Source organism: Sciurus vulgaris (assembly GCF_902686455.1).
Source record: "Sciurus vulgaris genome assembly, chromosome: 5".
NCBI classification, from domain to species: domain Eukaryota; kingdom Metazoa; phylum Chordata; class Mammalia; order Rodentia; family Sciuridae; genus Sciurus; species Sciurus vulgaris.
Window position 1 is genome coordinate 81197599 of NC_136465.1, and position 23640 is coordinate 81221238.

General features: G+C 35.6%; 1 protein-coding gene across 1 annotated transcript in view; it reads right to left on the minus strand.

Moving 5' to 3' along the window:
* The window catches only part of LRP6 (LDL receptor related protein 6), a 179145-nt gene that overhangs the window by 140951 nt on the left and 14554 nt on the right, over positions 1-23640 (minus strand). The window contains exon 2 of the mRNA XM_079140029.1: positions 20655-21048. Within this exon, the coding sequence (XP_078996155.1) occupies positions 20655-21048 (394 nt within the window). The remainder of the gene's footprint in view (positions 1-20654; positions 21049-23640) is intronic.

The window sequence follows — 23640 nt, forward strand, 5'->3', positions numbered from 1 at the left end:
GCTCCATCCATTTACCAGCAAATGCCATAATTTCACAGTTATCTCATACTAGACAAAGGCGCCAAAAATATTCACTGGAGAAAAGATAGCCTATTCAACAAATAGTGCTGGGAAAATTGGAACGCTCATGTAACAAAATGAAATTAAATCTCCATCTCTCACCCTGCACAAATCTCAACTCAAAGTGGATCAATGACTTAGGCACTAGAACAGAGACCCTGCACCTAAAAGAAGAAAAAGTAGGCCCAAATCTCCATCATGACAGCCTAAGATCTGAAGTCCTAAAGCACAAGAAGTAAATCAAGAATCAATAAATGGGAAGGATTCAAACTAAAGTTTCTTCTCAGCAAAGGAAACAATCAAGAACAGGAAGAGAGAGCCTAGAGAACGGGAGAAAATATCACATGTACCTCAAACAGAGCATTAATCTCCAGGATATATGAAGAACTCAAAAAACTAAGCACAAAAAAACAAATAACCCAATCAATAAAAGGGCTAAGGAACTGGACACTTCACAGAAGAAGAAATACTATCGATCAACAAATTACGAAAAAATGTTCAACATCTTTGGCAATTAGAGAAATGCAAATCAAAACTAAGATTTCATCTCACCCTAGTCAGAACGACAATTATCAAGAATATAAACAGGGCTGGGGTTGTGGCCCAGTGGTAGAGCGCTTGCCTGGCATGTATGAGGCACTGGGTTCGATTCTCAGCACCACATATAAATATATAAATAAAATAAAGGTCCATTGACAACTAAAAAAAATTTTTTAAAAAGAATATAAACAATAAATGTTGGCGAGGATGGGGGGTGAAGGTACACTCATACATTGCTGGTGGGAATGCAAATTGGTGCAATCATCGTAGAAAGTAGTATGTAACTGAGTTTTTATATCAACCTTATATCCTGTGATCTTACTCAACTCCTTGGTTCTAGTAAAGACTTTTAGAATTTTTTTGTATTTTATATACAATTCTGTCTGCAAATACATTTTTACCCCAATGTGTGCTCCTTTCCTTTTCCCTTCCCCTTCCCCTCATTCTCCTTTTAAAACACTCAGTTCCTCTGTACAAATTAGAGTTCACCCTATTGCAACATACTGATTAAAAATTCTGTTCTCATCACTTTAATGACTAACTCTATCTTTGACAGTACACAACTCTATACATTTGTGAAAATTCATAATATCATACACTAAAAGGGGTGAATTTTATTGTAAATAAATACCTCAATTACAATTAGAAAAAAATTCCATAAACAAGGAAAAGCTTACAAACCACCAGCAATAATTCACCTTACCTTATCAACAAGTCAAAGGAAAAATCATATGATCATTAGAAATGTTGAGAAGTCATAAGAAACACCAATTCTAGAATTTTTGTTTTCATCAACAACTGAACATATACATCCTTTCTCTCAGAGAAAAGCAAAAGGTCACATCTAGTCCATGCCCTGTTGCTGTATGGCTCCAAGTTAAAAATGATCTCTGCATTTCTTAAGGAGGATGGGAAAAGGAGGGAAAGAGAAGGCAAAGGAGAGAGGCAGGCAGGCAGGCAGGCAGGCAGGCAGGCAAACAGTAAGGACTGTACGTGGTCTGCCAAGATTCATTTACTATTTGGGCCTCTAGAGAAAACTTCTGCCCACCTCTGCTCTTAAGTCCTACAACTTAAAAGTGTAGGCCAACAGCCTCAGCAAACTTTGAAGCTACATACCCTCCCAATATTAAATCAGAATCTGCATTGTAACAACAGAATAAGACCAATATTACCTTTCCTCATAGAAGCATCTTTGCTTCCAGAGACTTCCAGAGTGACTTAGAAATGACCATACTTGCTTGCCACAAATGTGTTTAACTGAAAATTATGTACAAATATTAGCTATAATGAAACACTGTTGCTGTTTCCCTCTCTGGAAATAAGGGAAAAGGGACAGCCCATATACTTAACATAACTTAAGACTACAAATACTGCAAAACATAATCACTACTCTAAGACCAAGATGTGCATGTTTCTATCAGTATAAATCTCCCTCATACTAGAGGTCATTCAATAATATGGCTGGTAATGCATAAATTTGGGTCCAGGATCCTTTCCCTGTACTTGAGATCTGACAAATTCCATAATACATAATAAATGAAATACTGACAGTACTGATTAAAATACACTTTTCTACTATTCCTATCCTAATTTTTTATTGGTATTAATTCCAGGGCTGAGACTTTGTTTCATTGCTTTGAGGTTAATGAAATAAACTCCTTTAAATATATACCGTTGACACTAATGTCTCCAATTTCTAATCCCTCACAACATAAATCATTCTAGTCTCCTCTCCTTGTCTGTAGCTTCCCACTCCAACAGGAGAATCCTGGATCCCACTACCTACCAACCATTTTATTTAACTGTTTAATTCTGGTTTATATTATTAAAGTATGTAATTGTTCATTGTGCCTCTATGTGGAAGGAACATCATCCAGAGTACAAACAACTAGAAAACACATGAAGTTTCTTTTGTCTTTAGTCTTACAGGTGCGTATGCATTTCAGTTACTTAAGTCAATACCTTTCCCTCCTATCACCTTTCAGTGAGGTTTAGACATTTCTAATACAATTATATTCTTCTTTTTTTTTTATTGTAAACAAATGGATACATGTTGTTTCTCTGTACATGGCGGAAAGGCATACCATTTGTGTAATCATAAATTTACATACAGTAATGTTGTTTGATTCATTCTGTTATTTTTTCCCTTCCCCCCACCCCTCCTACCCCTCTTTACCCTCTACACAGTACTTTCTTCCTCCATACTTGCCCCCCTCCCTAACCCTAACTCTAACCCTAACATTAACCCTTCCCTCCCCCCCATTATGTGTCATCCTCCACTTATTAGCGATATCATTCGTCCTTTGGTTTTTTGAGATTGGCTTATCTCACTTAGCATGATATTCTCCAATTTCATCCATTTGCCTGCAAATGCCATAATTTTGTCATTCTTTATGGCTGAGTAATATTCCATTGTGTATATATACCACAGTTTCTTTATCCACTCATCAATTGAAGGGCATCTAGGTTGGTTCCATAGTCTGGCTATTGTGAATTGAGCAGCTATGAACATTGATGTGGCTGTATCTCTGTAGTATGCTGATTTTAAGTCCTTTGGGTATAGGCCGAGGAGTGGGATAGCTGGGTCAAATGGAGGGTCCATTCCAAGTTTTCTAAGGAATCTCCACACTGCTTTCCGGAGTGGCTGCACTAATTTGCAGCCCCACCAGCAATGTATGAGTGTACCTTTTTCCCCACATCCTCGCCAACACCTGTTGCTTGTATTTTTGATAATCGCCATTCTAATTGGGGTGAGATGGAATCTTAGGGTGGTTTTGATTTGCATTTCTCTTATTACTAGAGATGTTGAACATTTTTTCATATGTTTATTGATTGCTTGTACATCTTCTTCTATGAAGTGTCTGTTCATTTCCTTAGCCCATTTGTCGATTGGATTATTTGTATTCTTGGTGTAGAGTTTTTTGAGTTCTTTATAGATTCTGGAGATTAGTGCTCTATCTGAAGTATGAGAGGCAAAGATATTCTCCCACTCTGTAGGCTCTTTCTTCACATTACTGATAGTTTCCTTTGCTGAGAGAAAGCTTTTTAGTTTGAATCTATCCCAGTTATTGATTCTTGCTTTTATTTCTTGTGCTATGGGAGTCCTGTTGAGGAAGTCTGGTCCTAGCCCGACATGTTGAAGATCGGGACCTACTTTTTCTTCTATAATCTGCAGAGTCTCTGGTCTGATTCCAAGGTCCTTAATCCATTTTAAGTTGAGTTTTGTGCAGGGTGAGAGATATGGGTTTAGTTTCATTCTGTTGCATATGGATTTCCAATTCTCCCAGCACCATTTGTTGAAGAGGCTATCTTTTCTCCATTGCATATTTTTGGCGCCTTTGTCTAGTATTAGAAAGTTGTATTTATTTGGGTTTGTGTCCGTGTCCTCTATTCTGTACCATTGATCTACCTGTCTATTTTGGTACCAGTACCATGCCGTCTTTGTTACTATTGCTTTGTAATTATATTCTTCTGTTTCAGACTGCAGGCCATTCCAGGTTCCTTCAATCTCTTAAATGACTGTCTTTAAATTATATTCACTAAGGTTCACTCTTCTGATATAAGGTTCTATGGGTTTTAATAATCATGCTGTGTGCTTTTTCATGTTTCTTATCTTCTACATATACAACATCCTACAAAAATTTACTACTCATTCTTCGGACAATCATACACATTTCCAAAGTCTTCCTCAATTCTAATAAACAGAATACTCAGTCTACATGTTTACAGGCTTACCACTTTTTTAACAAACTCCAAGAGATTCATTTCAGAAAACCCCACTTCCAGATTACTAACCATCATTTTACTACTTTGATTTCCACTTTGACCTTCCTATAACTGGAATGATGTGGATTTATTGGGCTCAGTTCTCACTATAAGGATTTTTAAACAAAGTCAGTTTAACCCATTGAACAGTACTGGTTTACTGTATGTAAACAGTTTAAAATAATAAATAATAGTATCAGTAGATCCAATACCAACATGCAGGGAACAGAATATAGGCTAAGAATATAAATAAGGTAAGAGCATACAGGCTCTACACCCTGGATGCAGGTCCTAATCCAAACTAAAACCTCTGAATATGCCTGGAATTCATCTATTACAATTAAGATTCCAGAACACACTATATAAGATCCTTATATTTCCTCAATATTATATTATTTTTCAACCATATTCAATGTATGCAGATTTTAACACAAAAAGCAAAGTCTTACATTCAGTTTCCAGATCAGTATTTAGAAACTACGACTCCAACCTAATAGCAAATTAAAGGCCAAACAAACTGAAAAATCAATAATTTTCTGGGCCTGCTGGTGCACACCTACAATCCCAGCAACTCAGGAGGACGAGGCAGGATCCCAAGTTCAAAGCCAACCTAAGCAACTTAGCAAGATCCTGTCTCAAAAATGGCTGGGGACTCAGTTCAGTGGTAGAGCACCCCTGTTTCAATCCCCAGCATCACCCAAAAAAAAAAAAAAAACTCTTCGTAGTTCCATCAGAGAGGTAAGGTATAGGGCAAATCACTGTCCCCAAAACAGAAGAGACAGATAAGTGGATATAAAGAATCACAATTTACCAAAGCAGAAAACTCCACAACAACCAGAACTGAGGTAGAAAATTTTAAACAAATTTATGACTGCTGGAGTAGTAGTATGAACAAATCTAAAAGCTTAAAACTCCAGAAAGAACCAGTCATGGTGGGAGGGAAAAGGGTGTATGTGTATGTGTGTTTACCCCCTGGAGTTCTAGAAGATCCTGGCGATGAAGATCAGGAAAAAAAAAATCTCCGAAGCTTCCAGCAAAGGGAAAGGAAATAAACCACTTTTAAATATGCCAAAATATTCTGTTCTTAATATGTCTGTCCTCAAGTTAATCTACTTTATCTAGGGGAAAGAAAATATCCAACTCAGCTCACTCAAAACTTCCATATAACAGGAAGAGAAATAACCTAACTCCAATCCACTCTAACTATCCTGTCCCACCAAAGAGTGAAAAAAGCTAAGAAGCACTTGTGAAGTCTGTAGTCCAGGCCACAGGCTCCTAAAAGACTGACAGAGTCACAGCACTATAGAAGGCTATCTCTCCCCCATACCTTATCACTATATTACTAATAGCCTATCTACCAGTTTCTTTTTCTGGGTATATCACATTCAGCTTTCAACAAAATATTACAAGGTAAATGGCCAAAAAAAAAAAAAGTTTGCAGAGACAGAGCAAGCAACAGATCCAAACTCAGCTATGTCAAGGATATTGTATTGAGCAGACCAGAATTTTAAACAAATATAATGAATATGCTAAGGACTCCACTGGGGAAGGGGGGCAGAAAACATGCTAAAACAGATGGATAATGTAAGGAAGAGACATGAAAATTCTGAGGAAATAACCAAAAGGAATTGCTAAATATCAAAAACACTGAAGAGAAATGAAGACTGTCTTTGATGGATTCATTAATAGACTGGACTTGGCTGAGGAAAAAAAATCTCTGCTCGAGGATACACCAATAGAAACTTCCAAAACTCCAAAACAAATAGAAAAAAGATGGGGGGTATGGGGAGAAACAGAACATCTAAAAATAGTGAAACAACTACCAATGACGTAAAATGCCTACAATGGGAATACCAAGAGTAATATTTGAAGCAATAATGACTTAGAATTCCCCAAAATTAATGTCAGATACCAAATCACAGATCCAGAAAGCTCAAAGAACACCAAGCAGTATAAATGCAAAACAAAACAACAAAAAAACTACATCCTGGCATAATACAAAGTGCAGAAAATCAAAGATAAAGAAAACTCTTAAGTCAGAAGACAACACCACCTTACCTATACCAGTTCAAAATTAAGAATTACATTCAACTTCTCCTTAGAAACCATGAAAGAAAGAAGAGAAATATTTTAAAAAAGAAAAAAATAAAAATCACAACTGCCAATTCAGAATTAGGTACTCTACAAAATTATCCTTCAAAGGTGAAGAAGAAATATAAAGACTTTCCCGGACAAAAACTGAGGTACTTTTTGCCAGACCTTCCTTGTAAGATATCTTAAAAGTAGTTCACTGGAAAGAAGAATAATATAGTTAAGAATTAGGATTCACAAAAAAAGAAAGGAACCATTAGGCAGAGAATAAGTGCAGGTAAAAATAAAAACTCTTTTTTATTATTAATTGAGCTAACACATAAGTTTCTTCAAAATAATAATCAAAATAATATGATCGTAGCTCATGTAGAAGAGAAATATACAGATGGAAGGGAGAAATTCGGAATATTTTATTCCACTCAATTTGCTATGAACTCAAAACTGCTCTAAAAAAAAAAAAGTCATAAAGAAAAATAAAAAAAAACCCAAGGGCTGGGGTTGTAGCTCAGTAGTACAGCAATTGCCTAGCACTTTGTGAGTCACTGGGTTCAATCTTAAGCACTAACAAAAAAATAAAAATAAATGAAATAAAGGTATGTCCATCTACAACTAATTTTTTTTTTAAATTCTGGTGCCCTTTCTTTAAAAGTAAAATAAAAATTAAAAAAATAGTCATTTATCTTATTTTGAAACAAGAAAAGGCAAAGCCTTTTTTTGCTTCAGTTTGCTGTTCTGTAAAACTTGGAAGTCATCTTTAGTGGTCAGTAAAACTGGTACCAAATTCTCATTTTGAACATTTCCCCAAGGTTAGTTAAATTATGTAAGCAAGGGGAGAAATAAAAAAACAGCCTTGAGAGAGATAAATATTATGCCTAAAATGTAATAAATAGGTAAGCGTCTTCAGTTTGTTCAACTGGGCAGCAAAATGGGGCTCTTTGCTTGGTTCCTCTCCACAGCAGCTACATTATATTTCTCCTCAGTATTCAATCTAGGATCTGTTTTATGAGACTCTGTCCTTCTCCAGGGAAAGCAAAAAAGGCAACAGGCCCAAGACAGGCACTCATAGCACTCAAGGATGCAGCACTGAAACTGAAGAAAGAAAGGTAGAAACTATTGAGCCTCACTCAGAGGACATTACACAGACAATGCTGGAGAATTATGACAACCTACTTCACCTATTCTACTTTGCAAACCTAAACCCATTATTCAGCATGAGCAGAGAGGGAAAACCCTGGAGGGAGGAAAGAAAACATACACACTGAACAGCTGTGGATTAAAACAGATATGTTCACCTGCTTGCAGTGTGAGTTATGATTATCTGATGACTTCATTTAGTCCAGAATGGACAAGGCTGAATTAACAATATTTGAACACATATCAAGAGAATAAAACTTTGTATCCCTGGGTGCAAGTGTTGTGCCAGACAAGCCCAGCATACTCTGCCCTCAAGTACTTGTAATCTAGACATATGGAACAAATATACCTTTAAAAATTCAACAGACTACTAGTCTAGGTACTGAAACAAAGGTTCACTCTATGAATCATAAAGAGATTGTGTAGCCAAAAAAAAGCGCAAGTTTACCTGAGAGCTTTAAAAACTCCCAGGCAACTTTAACTTTACCATTTTTTACATCAATGTATTATATAGTTAATTTTAAAACAAAATTGGATCCTTTGTGGGTTTTATCATTTTCAAAATAATTCTACAGCTTCAAAATTTCCATAAATTTTACACAGCTAGAGTACAGCTGCCAAAGGAGAGCATCATAAGGACAATAAATGTCAAACGAGTCAAGTTACATGTGAAATGGAGAGGGAGGGAAAACGGTCTGCAGCACTAAAACATATAATAGACATACAGACTTTAGCTGCCTGTTTGGCTATGTAAAAGAATTTGAGGAGAGGTTGATATGACTAAAAGCTTAAATGACATACTTAAGGTGTTAGATTCAATGAGCAATAGACTTTTAAAACAGTTAACCCCTAAAAAATAAATATAGCCAGTAAGAGAAAGTTACAAACTTTCAGTCTAAACATCAGCCACTAGAAATGAAAATAAAAATCAGATGGCTAGCAGAATAGACTTCAGAGTGCAAGGGAATAAAAAGAAAACTTCCAGAGTTAAACATTCACAAGATCCTCTGCTAGGACATGACATAAACATTTGCTATTATTAAAATGAAGAATTTGACAGACTTTTGAAAACCTGTCCCTTCACTGATTTAAAAATTAGACTGTGAGATAAGCTCCTCAACTACCTACCTCATTTTATCTTAAACTCTTACCAAAAATAAAAATCGGTATGCACAGATTAAATTTGGGTTTTTTGTTTGTTTTCACAATTCACCTCCTTAGAAATTTATAAATACCAAGGAGTATTTAACAACAAAATTGCTATACTGAACTATTTGAGTAATATAGTCTGCAAGAGTTTTTATCCACAACCTACTTAAAAACCAATTTTAGTATGCTTTGGGAACAAAATATAAAATAAACATTTCCCTTGGCTTCTCAAAAGTCAGGTTATAGGCTAATAACAGGAGAAATCTCTCTTCATTAACAATTATTACTAATTCCCCAATTACGTATTCTATTCAGTCCACAATTTACTTTGCCCTCAATAGGTTCTATTCCAGCTTTGAATTGAGAAGATAAACATATTTAGTTGATAGTGAAGAATTAGACATATGTGGTCACAGGTCCACTTTGTAATAATATGCACATCTGTTACTAATAAAAAATCATGAAAACCAGCACAAGGTTGATATAAGCTGTTCACTAGTGTCCATACACAGGTAATTTTACTGCTGTGTCTGGCCTGATATTCATTTGTAATGCTTTCTGGAAAATAATTTTTAAATGCAGTGAAGGGTGGAAGATAGGCAGGGAATTAAAACAAGCAAACATTAAGTTTTCAAGACATCAAAATTCTCATGCCAGTAAAGAAAAAAAATCTCAAACTGACACAAATTTTTTTTTTTTTTTTTGGGTGCTGGGGATCGAACCCAGGGCGTTGTGCTTACAAGGCAAGCACTCTACCGACTGAGCTATCTCCCCAGCCTCACAAATTTATTATATTACAAAACATGTAATTTCTGTAATTAGGTAAAGATTAAAAATTTTTTCAAAATTTTCACAAGTCCCTAATTTGTTATGTGTACTCAATCTGAATCCAGTTTCCTATAATGAAAATGTTCAGAAATGTTCAGTTTCAATAAATAAATAAATCTAGATTGAAGGGACAAATTTTCACCCTTTTTAAGACATAATCACACACAAAGGTGGCTAATTACAACATTGAGAATTGAGCCATAAAAACTAAGTGAACCACATTAAATAATCCTACATATTATTAAAAGATGTCATTAATATATATGTTAGTAAGAGTAGATCAAGTCCAACAATCACACACATGTATCCCTACTAAAAACAGGCAACATCAGATTGCCCAGCCTGGGCAATACAAGACCCTGTCTAAAAAACAAACAAACAAAAACAAAAAAGAGCCCACAGTTGAGAACAGGCAACATTTCAAACATGAAAGTTAGAATTTCTATTTCTGGTAACTTGCTAACAAAATAACCAGAAAACCTGGCCTTTCACAAAACACCTAGAACTATTGGTTAACCTTTTAATCTTATTTACATATACCCACAAAATATATAAACACTTATTTCAATGTAAAGCTGAAGAATCAAAAAAGTAGAGGAAATGAATAAGAAAGTAAAAAGTAGTTTGTGATGGACATGATGCTGCAATCCTGTGAGATTTTCTGGTCTCAAACTGAAAAACTTCTGTTTCAATGGCAAAGCAGGAGAGAAGATAAGGCTTTGGCACACACGAAGGACTGGGTTAGAAGTATGATTCCTACACAGTGGTACACGCCTATAATTTCAGCTACTCAGGAGGCTGATGCAGGAGAATAACAAGTTCAAGGTCAGCCTGGGCAATATATTTAGCAAGACCCTGTCTCAAAAATTTAAAAAGGGCTTGGGCTTGAGGATATAGCTCAGGGGCAAAGCACTTGCCAAGCATATCCAAGACCCAAGATCCCCGAGTTCGTTATCCAGTACAGCAGTGGTGGCTGCAGCAGTGGCTGAGTAAAAGGAAAAGAGGAGGAGGAGAAAGAAGAGACAGAAGAGAAATTCCTCAACAAAAAAGGACAGACTCCTAGGGAACAACAGAGTAAAAAATTTTGCCCACTGGCAGAGAGCAAGGAAGTTTTTCAGTCTTGGCCTAGTCTCTAAAAAGATGGGAAACGAAAAATCATCAAAGACTTTGTAAATCACAAGGTTGCCCTCTCAAAGGTTTAGACTGAACTTATTTTATCTGCATAGTACAAATTTTCAGTGATTTCTGCTTGAACAGGGTAATGATAACATGGGTATACTCATTTGTCAAAATCCAAACTTTGTATTTAAGATCTGCACATTTTATTGTATACATATTATACTTCAAGTTTAAGATTAAAATTTGCAATGGTCACTGGCAACACCTCTAGGGTGCTTGGCAAAAGCAAACCAAAACCTTTCTGCAGAAATATGCCCCCACTGAAGCCACTCAGGATTCTCACATTCTCTAGTGATCAGTCACAAAACTAGGACATATTCAAGGAAACATTTCACCATGAGCAGGAATCAACAAAAAAACAATAGTAGACTTCTAAGAACCTCAGACAACTAAACAATCTGATAAAGATCATAAATATTTAAAAAGATTAAAACACAAAAAAAAATAATAAAATATAAGAGATAGGACTACGACATCCACAAACAGTAACAGACAACCCTAATAAAATAATATTTTTAAAAAAATCCTCCGTGCATGCTGACACAATGAATAGATGTATGGTTAAGTAGGAACTAGATACTGATAAAGCACAAAAGAATCATCTCAAAATCAATGGAAGAACAGAAATGGAAAAGCTAACCTTCATAATAAAGATACTAACTTTCACCACCTGAACCTACTAAACAATCTTAGCATCACTACAAATAGGGTGAAATAGTATATACTTTCTGATGGAATGAATATAAAGTACTCAATAAAACCTATGAACTAATTATGCCAAAATGTTGAATCAATCTCTAAGTCTATAAAATTAATTTAACTTTACAATAAACACAATCAGATAAGACTTAGAGTACAAGAATCTGTTAGAAATTTTTAAAATCAGACATTCTGCAGGACAAAAGACCTAGTCTTTCCAACAAGTCAACAGGGAGAGGGAAAAAGTGGTAAGGAGAGGACCAATCATCCTAGTGAAACTCCAGAAGCATAACAAAATGCAATTCTGTGAACCCTGGTTTGGATCCTCATTCGAACAAAATATTTTTTAAAAATCCTTTTTAAAAACTTTTTTAATGACCAGATACAATGGTACATAATGGTAATCCCAGCTACTCAAGAGGATAAGGCAGGAGGACACAAGTTGCAAGTCAGTGTGAGCAACTAAGAAGACCCTGTCTCAAAATTTTTTTTTAAAAAGGGGAGTAGGAGGGTTCATAGGTAGAGCAGCCCTGAAGTCCATCACTGGCACAGGACACAGGTGGGGGACCTAAAACATTTTCTGGATTACTGTAGATATCTGAATATGGACAGAACAAATTATAATATTAAAGATTTGCTCAAATAAGGTATGTAAAAGATAATGGTATTATAATTATAGGGGAAAAAAGGTCTTAGTTTATTATAGATGCAAAATGAAGTATTTATAAATAATATACCTAAATACCTATAAGTCTATACCAATGGTATTAGAAAAACACTTTTTCTTCTCTTACCCAGTTAACACAACACAGAACACATCTGATACCAAATTTGGGATTGGGCAGGGTTTCCTCACATCAGGCAATTCAACACCAGTTAGATGTCCTATAATTCAACTGAATTCTAACACTGTCTATCTAGAAACAGAATCAGATCCCAGAGAGTAAGTGCTCAGTCTCACAAGACCGCCCCCACTTCAGATGCCAATCACAAGCTCCAAGCTTTTATCTGTGTTTCTAAGCAGTCATCAACTGGAGGGTCCCACAATTACCTGTGCTAGCAGACTGTACACATTTTACCAATTTACTATAAAGATTATTACAAATGATACAAATGAACAGCCAAATGGAAAAGATACATTGGGCAAGATCTGGGAGGATCCCAAGCACAGATGCTTCTGACTTTATGGAGTTGGGGTCTACCACCCTCCCTGCACATGAATATGTTCTGGGACTTTTATGGAGGCTTCATCACATAGGCATGATCAATTATTAACCCAATCTCCAGGTCCTTAACCCTTTTCAGAAAACAGGGAATAGTGTTGAAACTTCCAAGCTTCTAATCATAGCTTCATCTTTCTGGTGACCAGCTCCATCAAGGAGCCAACCAATGTCGCCTCATGGAACAAAAGACACTGCTATCAACTAGGAAATTCCAAGGCATCAGAAGCTCTATGCTGGGTGCTGTAGTCCAAGACCAAATATTAGATCAGAAGACGTACCTAGCTCCCCTATGGCTCTTAAAAGTTTAAGGAGCTATGTCAGAAACAGGAAACAATGACCAAATATATTTTCATATTATGTTAATATAAACAATTAAATGCATGGGAGAGACAGAACAGTTCATCCTTATGATACAATCCTACCTCACAATAAATACAGAAGGAGCAGTGTTACTATGAAGAATTACCATTTGGCAAACACCACTATGATAATTACTACAAGCAAACTCCATCAAGGAATGATAAAATTAGAAAATAAAAATAATATATGAAACAGGAAAATTACACAGTCTCAAATAATTCAAGGTGAAAAACAGTAACTGCAATAGAAAATGTGGCAGACACTATCATACCCAAGGGATCAACTTAGCATCCTTATCATGTACCTGCTGTTATGATAACTTGAGAAAGGCACAACGTCACACTTTTATATTCCAAAAATGTAAAATTGTCACAAAATATCTATAATTTTAATCATTTGAAATACCAGATAAGCCAAAGTTGAGGGAAATTCTACAAATGACTGGCTAGTAATCTCCAAATACAAAAATGTTTAATTTATGAACAACAAAGAAACATCCCAGATTAGAAAACACTAAGGAGATAACAACTGCAAGGATTCTTCTATCTGTGGATTTAAGTAACCCGATAAAAAACAAAAAAATTCCACCTGTAAAAGTGGGCTTACAGATGTGTGACATAAAAAATTAGACTATATATCTGAAAAGCAGCAATTTGAGAAAAGCTAACGAATATCACTTGGTATAAACAACTAAAAACTAGACTAGGGTTAAGATGTTTTAAGGAAGTAGAAAGGTTCTATCTAATATCTGAGAAGATCTAAGTATATTCACTAATTTTTTTTCCAATTTCTAATGGCCTTCTTCTAATGAGATTCATATCTCAGAGGTTGCTTAAGATAAACCTATCATCCAGACATCCAGATTTCCAGACAAGACTGGTGATTTTCCTAACACACCACTCTTAATTTTTAGGTAGAAATTTAAAAAAAAAAAAAAAAAAAAAAAAAAAAACCTCGCCCCAAACACATGAATCTATATAATCTAACCAAAAGTAATTGGCCACATTTTTCATTCTTTCTATAAGAATATTTCTACATTTTGAATTGTTTTGTTTTGTTTTTAGTTAGCATCAAGGGAAATAGAAAAAAGAAAAAAAAGGTCTGAAAAGGTTAGGGTGGAGTAGCTCTAAAAAAGGAGGCGCAGGGTGAAAAAATACTGCAGTTAAGGACAGAAGAATCTAAAATTTTAAGGAAAAAAAAAATCAGTTCTATAAAAACACAATTCTAATTGTAATGTACCTAAATTAATGGCTTCAACATGTAACTGTAAAATAAAGAGATATTTAAAGTAGTTTCCTAAAATGTCTCACTATTTAAAATTAATGTCAAAAATGAAAGGAGCTTGTGTTTAGCATGGGCAAGGCCATGGGTTCAATTCCCACCACAAAAAAACAAACAAAACTAAAAAGAACCCATCACTTTAGAAATGAGGAAACTGAGGTTCCAACAAAGATGTATCATGCTGGTAATGAAGCTAGATACAACATAAAATAAGCTCCAGGAAGTATATTTTCATAAAATATGATTTTGAGAACTTTTGTTGAAAAAAAGTGAAGAATAAAAATTTGAATTGTTATAAAGTAGTATTATAATACAGGTCATACTGATTGGAATTCACCAAAGATAATACTGAAATTTACATTTGCTTAGAAAATAATTTCTCCCCTACTGAGGAAAACTAAGAGAATTATAATAAATATTTTAAATTTCACTCAAAAAATATTTCTGAACATCTACTATGTGACAGGAAATACTTTAGTCATCTGAGATATATGAGTGTAGAAAATACTTTTAAACACAGGAACCGGGCCTGGTGGCACATGCCTGTAATCCCAGCAGTTCAGGAGGCTGAGGCAGGAGGATGGAGAGTTCAAAGCCAGCCTCAATAAAAGTGAGGTGTAAAGCAACTCAGTGAGACCCTGTCTCTAAATAAAATACAAAATAGGACTGGGGATGTGGCTCAGTGGTCAAGTGCCCCTGAGTTCAATCCCCGGAACCAAAAAAAAATAGGAGGGACCGCAGTTGTAGCTCAGTGGTAGAGCACTTGCCTAAGCATGTGTGAGGCATTGGGTTAGATTCTCAGCACCACATAAAAATAAACAAATAAATAAAGGTATTATATCCATCTACAACTAAAAAAAAAAAAATTTAAAAACATGATGTATAAAATAAGAAAATTATAAACTATAATTTTCCTATTGAACTAGATCTGCCAAGTATTTTCAAAGCAGAATTTTTAATATTTTTAATATTATACTGTTTTAACTTATTAAAAAATGTCTAAAATGACTTGAAATATGAAAGAATCCTCAACAAACAAAAAATCCTCAGAACAACATACAGATTTATATTTGGAATAGGTTCTCAACATCACTAAAATGAGCATAGTAACTGTGGAATCAGACTGATTTATCATAAGGAGCAGCCACACAGGAATTACCTCTACTCACAACAACATAAGAACATTGCTTCCTGTAACTATGGTTATTCCTTTCTGGAACAACTTTCATACACATATTTTCTTGTTCCTTAGTCGCAACTCTACACTGCCAGTTACTATTAAAAAGAGAAGGAGGAAAAAAAAAAAAAAAAAAACTCAGACTAATAGTGGTCAAATTTAGAGAGAAATAAAAATCTTCCTTCGGTCTATGCTAAACTGACTGATTTCACAAAAAACTTCATACATCCAAAAGCACAAAGATGTCCCCACTCATTCCCAGGGCTCAAACAATACCACTCATTCTAATAGCTTTCCTTTTACATAAGCTGATGAGAGAGAGGGCTCAGTCAGCTCTTCTGAACCTCATAACCCAGGATCCTTTGGAACTCTAATGATGTCTACATTTCTCCTCAGCACTGTTTTTCACATACTTTGAAAGGCAAACTTCAGATTTCCTAAAATAAGAAATCTGGAAACTACCTCTTTTGTTCGACAAGTGGTGTACTCTTTAATACTTTCACACTAAAACTACACTTCACTATACAAAACTAAGATGCTTAACAATGAAAGACTGTTAATAGAAAGTATTTTTAAATGCATGTGTTTAAAATATAATTCCAAATACACTCCCCACCATGCTAATTATCAAATGTATACCATTTGGCTGAATTCTACTTGTTTTCAGTTGTGTTACTTTTTTTAGATAATCATGACTCAAAATAACTTCTCAAAATTCAAAAAGAATTTTTGAAAAAAGTGGTTGGGGGGAGGCAAATTTATCCTCCCTGATAAGCACAGATATCAAAAACAATAAAGAGGGGAAGGAAAAATAGTAGAAAGTATCTGACATTATTTTCTATGAATATACATGACTACACACCCACTGTGACTCCACATCATGTACAACCGGAAAAATGAGAAATTATACTCCATTTGTGTATGATGTGTCAAAATGCATTCTACAGGGCTGGGGAGATAGCTCAGTTGGTAGAGTGCTCGCCTTGCAAGCACTAAGGCCCTGAGTTCCCACGCCTATAATCCCAGTGGCCTCAGAGGCTGAGGCAGGAGGATCTCAAGTTCAAAGTCAGTCTCAGTAAAAGCAAGGCAAGGCACTAAACAATTCACTGAGACCCTCTCTCTAAATAAAATACAAAAAAAAAAGGGGGGGGGGGCTGAGGATGTGGCTTGGTGGTCCGAGTGCCTCTCAGTTCAATCCCCAGTACCCCCCCCAAAAAAACAAAATCCTTTCTACTGTCATGCAATTAGAATTAATAATAATAATATATTTCACTGTGTATTTTTGATCAAACTTTTAGGTCTTGGGGAAAAAAACAGGTATTCTTCACTGAATTTATTTAGAAACTAAATAACACTATTTCTACATATGAAGTACTTTGTGGAGTGGGTACTGGGGATCAAACCCAGGGGCACTTGACCACTGAGCTACATCCCCAGCCCTTTTTAATTTTTTATTTTGGGACAGGGTCTCACTAAAGTGCTTTAGGGCCTCCCTATGTTGCTGAGGCTGGTCTTGAACTTGTGATCTTCCTGTCTCAGACTCCAACCTGCTGGGATTAGAGACGTGTGCCACCATACCCAACTGCAGTATGTATTGACTCTTTCAGTAACAGATCAGCTGAGTCTTTGAATTCTCACATTCCATATTGAGAAGGATCATGGGTTTATTAAAGCTTCTAACATATGGTAAACTTTATTTCTTTTTGTTTTTGGTACTGGGATTGAACCCAGGGGCACTCTACCGTTGAGCTACAATCTCAGACTTTTTTATTTTGAGAGAGCTGGCTAAATTGATGAGGCTGGCCTCAAACTTGCAATCCTTCTGCTTGGACTCCAGACTTACTGGGATTATGGCATGTGCTACTGTACCTGGTGGCAAACTTACTTTCTAGGTCACTTTTATCAGATCAACAGTAAAGCTCATTCGTTTTAGTGAATAAAATGATAATGATCAATTTACTCACTAAATTATTAGAATCCTGAATATTCAAAATAAATATATGCAATATTATACATACATATATAGTATATATAGTAATATAATCTATAATATGTATTATCACATAATTATAGCCCCTTATGGAAATGATAAAGATGCTATTCCAGAATTACAGGAATCAAGTTTGCAAGCCATGAGTTATAGGTCTTCTAATTCCTTTAACATTCTTTCCTTCTACACACACATTCAACACAATGAAAACAAACATGCTTTAAAGAAGGAAAAGTTGTGCCAGGCACAGTGGCACAGACCTATAATCCCAAAAGCCCGAGAGGCTCACAGGGCTGCAAATTCAAGGCCAGCCTCAGCAACTCAGCAGCGAAATCCTGCCTCAAAATAAAAAATAAAAAGGGTTGGGGATATGGCTCAATGGTTAAGTGTTCCTGGGTTCAATCCATGGTATTACCAAAAAAAAAAAAAAAAAAAGAAAGAAAAAGAAAAAGTTGTCTCCCCCAAGTTTTCTGTCCTTAAATACACAATAAATCTTAAAAGATATACCCCTTCTCTTCCCAACCAGAGCACAAAATACAAAGGCCTGAACACATAAACCATTTAATAGACATATGAAAGAATTTCAATCATCACCTTTACAGTGATAAGACTGAATTAATCAAGAAGGAAAAATAAAAAGGTACTGATTGTCTTTTCACCAAACAGAAATATTTCAACACCCCTTTAGACTTACAAACTGTTAGCACAACACAAATTACATTTCTCAAAAATATCTTAAAAATTCTCAACAACCAAATTCTTTGATCAGAACAGTTTACTATACACACAACCTCTGAGAATGGCCAAACCTCTTGCTACCACCTCAAGCCACTACAATACTTTTTGACTTCATCACATGCCCCATAATTCCTCTCTAAAATATATGTATATTTGTGCTTTCCAAAATATCTAACCCTAAAATTTCACTGTACTACTGCCATGTTATCTTATCTTTATAATCAAAGGAATTTTTTTCATTTTTCTATATCATGGCATCATCTTTAACCTTCATCACCAAATGAACACATACAACTCTTTCATTTTCCCCAAGTTCTACATGATTATATAAAATTAACCCACTCTCTTCTATAAATGAGTTTTAAAGCATTCCCAACATACGTAAAAGTAAAAAAAAAGAAATACTGAAATGGTTATACACAGATTATGTTTGGACTTTAACCAAACATTAATAGGTCATTTCAGGTTCTGTGTTTAGATCATTACCTATACTTAGCCATAACAGACTGGCATGACATTCAAAAAAAGGATATCAAGGAATGGCATACAGTAAAACTGAGGCACAGTAACAGAAGCACTGCGGAAATACAGTTCACATTCTATAACAGGGTTTATCCAGTTAAAATTTCCTGCCTCTGCAGAAAATAAACCTTTACTGCAAATACATGTGTAGCTGACTGGAGATGAGTTAGTTAATAACTAAGTGTTTTAATTCAACATTGAAATATTAAGCAGTATTTCAGGGTTGGAGTTGTAGCTCAGTGGCAGAGAGCTTGCCTTGCATGTGAGAGGCACTGGGTTCAATCTTTAGCACTATATAAAATTAAATAAATAAAATAAACATTCTGTCAATCTACAATTTAAAATTTTTTAATATTTCAAGTTAATATAAAAGATTAATATTATAAAATATGACTATGATTGTTACATAATAAAGTTATAAAACCTATAAATTTTTTAAATTTCATCTAGAGGTACCAAATACTAGTCTTGTTAAGTCACCATTCCTTTCTCTCCCTTCTAATCATCCTCTCATAATTATAAAAAAAAATCAATGCAGAAGAAAACCAAGAACTATAAAGAAGGCTATTTCATAACTGCTATTAGAAACACAAAACTATAGAACACCTTACTATATGTATATAACTTTCCATATTGAAGACTACTTAAGCCAGTCATGGCAGCACACTCCTGTAATCCCAGTAACTTGGGAGGCTGATGCAAGGAAGATCACAAGTTTGAGCCTGGCCTCAGCAGCTCAGCCAGACCCTGTCTCAAAAACAACGATTTTTTTTAAAAAGGGAAGGGAGCTCTCTCTGCTTTCTGGTGCCATGCCTAGAGTCTCTTCCTTCTATCTTACTCTTCCATCATGGTGTTCTGTCTTACATCAGGCCCTGAGGAATAGAGTTGGCCACCTATGGAGAGAGACCTCTGAAACCAGCAAGATCTGACCACAGAGCCTCAGCCTCCTTCGGGGTATGCAACCACAAATTTTTACAAATCTTGCCTGAAAAATTTCAACATGATCCCCCTGCCCTAGGTATGCCTTCTCCAGTCACTCACCAACTGCCACCGTGGACCTCTGAACTGCCCTGATACTGAATATCCTTAACTGTCCATGCCCCACCTGACAGAGAAGGTCACTTCCCCCCAGTTTCACCCTCTTTAGCAAAAAGCAGCTTGGAGAAGTTGTCACCCATTTTTCTGAAGAAATGGAATTCAATATTGACAGTGAGGAAATATAACAGTGGTCCACTTCATGCTTTCAATGTAGCCCTTGCTGCTCTACCACTGATATTTTAAAATAGTCGTTTCTTTCTCTTCCTCCCTCCCTCCCCTTCCCTAATCTTGGAGAAATAGGATTACCTTTCTCCCCTATCCTAGGCAGTTATCTGTCCTTGAGCACACACCAACCACAGAAACAAAGTAATTCAGACTTTAGGTAAGGCACCAGAAGATCTCTAGAAATGACTATCTTCCAAATTAACAAGTGAATTACAATTCTGGACGCAGCCTTTGAATCACCTCTTTAAAGGCCCTCTGTTCCCCTCATTGGGCAGAATCATAAGTCTCTGGGACAGGAGTCCCCTGTGTTTCCACTTTGCTAGCAGAGCAATTAATTTTTTTTTTCCTTTTTCTCAAAAGGAGGAAAAAAAAAAAAAAAAAAAAAAAAAAGGCTGGGAATGTAACTTAGTAGTAGACTGCTTGCCTGATATGCATAAGTGCTGAATTCAACTCACAGTACTGCAAAAAAAAAAAAAAGAAAGAAAGAAAGAAAGAGAGAGAGAGAGAGAGAACAAGAAAGACTACTCTGCAAAAAAACCTGAAGAGTCTAAACTTCCTGTTTTATCTTTCTTTTTAGTTGGCAGTGAGGAATGTGTGTGAGGAGAAACCAGGAGAAAGAGATACAATGACCTTTGAACATCATGTAAAAACTTACCCACTTGAAGGATCTAAGGCAATAGCTCTGGGTTGATCCAACTCTTGCCAAAATAATACTTTTCGTAAAGATCCATCTAAATTAGAAACTTCGATCCGATTAGTTTCAGAATCTGTCCAGTATAATTTTTCTCCAAGCCAATCACAAGCCAGCCCATCAGGGGACAATAATCCAGAAACAACAACATTCTGTACACTCTCAGTTTTGTTAAATTCTGTTCGTTTAATGGCTTCTTCGCTGACATCACTCCAGTAGATCAAGCCATGACCAAACACAAAGTCCACCGCAGCTGCATCCTCCAAGCCTCCAACTACAATTGTAGCATTCTCTTTGCCATTTGTAGCATCAACCAATCGCAAGTCCCGTCTGTTTGCATAAAGCAACAAAGGGGCCGCTGGAACAAAATGAGACAAATATGTAAGTGAAAAGGGAAGAAAATGTATTGGCTCTTAAAAACTGGGTTTCAAATCAGCATTAGTGAGCAAATACCATAAAAAATTTAGAAAGTATAAATAGACCAGGGCAATACCTAAAATCTTTTCATGTAAATATTATTTGTATATCACTTTAAAAACAAGGAGAAACCAATTTCACCAGAATAGTCTTTTGTTTTTTGTAGTTGTAGATGGACAGCATGCCTTTATTTTGTTTGTTTATTTTTATGTGGTGCTGCAGATTGAATCCAATGTCTCACACATGCTAGGCAAGCACTTTGCCACTGAGCTACAGCCCCAGCTTAAGAATAGTCTTTTTATATGAAAACAAGCCGAGATAAAATTTAAAAGCTTAGCCATACCAAAAATGAGCAAGGATACAGTGCTACTGAAACACTCATACTCTACAGGTGGGAATATAAAATGGTACAGCCACTTTGAAAAATAGTTGGTAATTTCTTAAACTACCAACTCTTCTTAAATGCACAACCTGCCATATAATCCAGTCATCGCATACCTAGGTATTAACTCGAGATAAAAAACATACATCATACAGACTTGTACGTAAATGTTCTCAGCAGTTTATTTATAACTTAAACTGGAATATGATCAACAAATTAATGAACAAATATTACCATAGAATACATGTATGTTAAAAATGAATTAGTCTCAAAATAACAGAAAGCAGAACCAAAAAGTATATTTTGGACAGGCGCAGTGGTACACACCTGTAATCCCAGTGGCTTGGGAGGCTGAGGCAAGAGGATCTCGAGTTCAAAGCCAGCCTCAGCAATTCAGCGAGGTATACTGAACAACTCAGTGAGACTCTGTCTCTAGATTATATATATTATAAAAGGGGCTGGGGATGTGGTTAAGCACCCTAATTCAATCCCCAGTTAAAAAAAAGTGTAGTTAATGTGCCTCACATTTATATAAAATCCTAGAAAATACAAGTCAATTTATTATAACAGAAAGCATATCAATGAATGTCTCAAAGTGAGGTGAGGAGAGGGGTTGGAAAAGAATGGAAGGTAGGGATTATAAAAGAGCATGAGAAAACTTTTGTGGGTGATTATGACGATGGTTCCAGAGGTGTACACATGTTAAACATTAAATTTTGCCTGTCTGAAGTCAATGCTGTGTGGTTGCCCCTGAGCTTTCATGGTTATTTCTTCATGAGGGCTGCAGGTGTTTTGAACCCAAGAGCAGCTCAGTGACACCTCGGACCTCTTGGTGGTGGAAGGGGGCCTGCCCACCTGCCCACCTGCAGACTGACCCCTTCATTGCTCAAGTGCCCCATATACCCTCCCAATGTCTATGTGCCAGGGGACGGGACTCCAGAACTCCCCAGCTCCATCCGAGATAGCAGCACCCCCTTCCAGTGTTGGGCTCAGTGGGAAACCTACAATAAAGACTGATTCCACACACACACAAAAAAACCTTATTAAATTTAAACTTTTATATACACAATTTATGGTATATCGATTATACCTGAAAACTGTTAAATAAAAAGTCTAGCAGAGTTAGATTTTAACCTATTTTATTCTGCTCCATATTATTAGACTGATACCAAAACTAAATATTAAACCCACCCTAGGGTTGAAATTGTAGCTAAGTGGTAGAGTGCTTGTCTAGTGTGTGTGAGGCACTGGGTTCAATCCTCAGCACCACATAAATAAATAAATGGATAAAATAAAGGTATTGTGTGCATCTACAACTAAAAAAAATTTTTTTAACAATCTTAAAGTAACATTTAACTTTGAGAAAGATGAAGCTACTAGAATTGAAGTAGTATTAATCCTATGGTTTTCTGAAATTTTTAAAACATTTATTCCAGACTTCTGACATTTACTTTGCTGGTATCAAGTAGCAATTAAAAATCCAGAGTACCAAGGTCCTACAGAATTTACTCTACTGACAGAAATGCTCCCGCCACTGGACAATGCAGTAGCCACCAGCCACATGTTACTGAGCAGTACTTAAAATGTAGCTAACAAGTTATACTTTTAATTTTATAGATACCAATTCACTTAAATTTGAATTTAAATAAGCAAATGTGTTCAATGGTGGTATTAAATAGCAAAGATCTAGAGACTGGAATAAAAAATGGAATAAAGAATAAGAACAGAATTATGATGCAATAATCTACATGACCTTCTTTCATAATTACTTACTAAAAATCTAAAACTGTATCTCCAAAGCCAAGTCCAACTACTATTTAAAAGTAACCATTCCCTCTTTTTAAAGAAACTACTGTAATTCCAAAAAAATTAAGGTGCTCACAAAAGTATAAAGAAAAAAGTGAGGTTTAAATCAGTCCTTGGATTGTGTCTGCCAAATGGAGTTATGAATATGCACTGTGTTCATCCATAAGTACAAAATAAACTTCTCTTTTAATCAAGCTTATATAAATCCAACTTTCTTAGTCAAAAACAAATGGGAAGATAGCTTTTTCTTAAAAAGTGACTTAAGAATCGTTTCTGCCTATTCTGCTGCAGCTACTGGCAAAACCATAAATTTTCTTAATAAAGATTCACTTTTAACTCATTTCA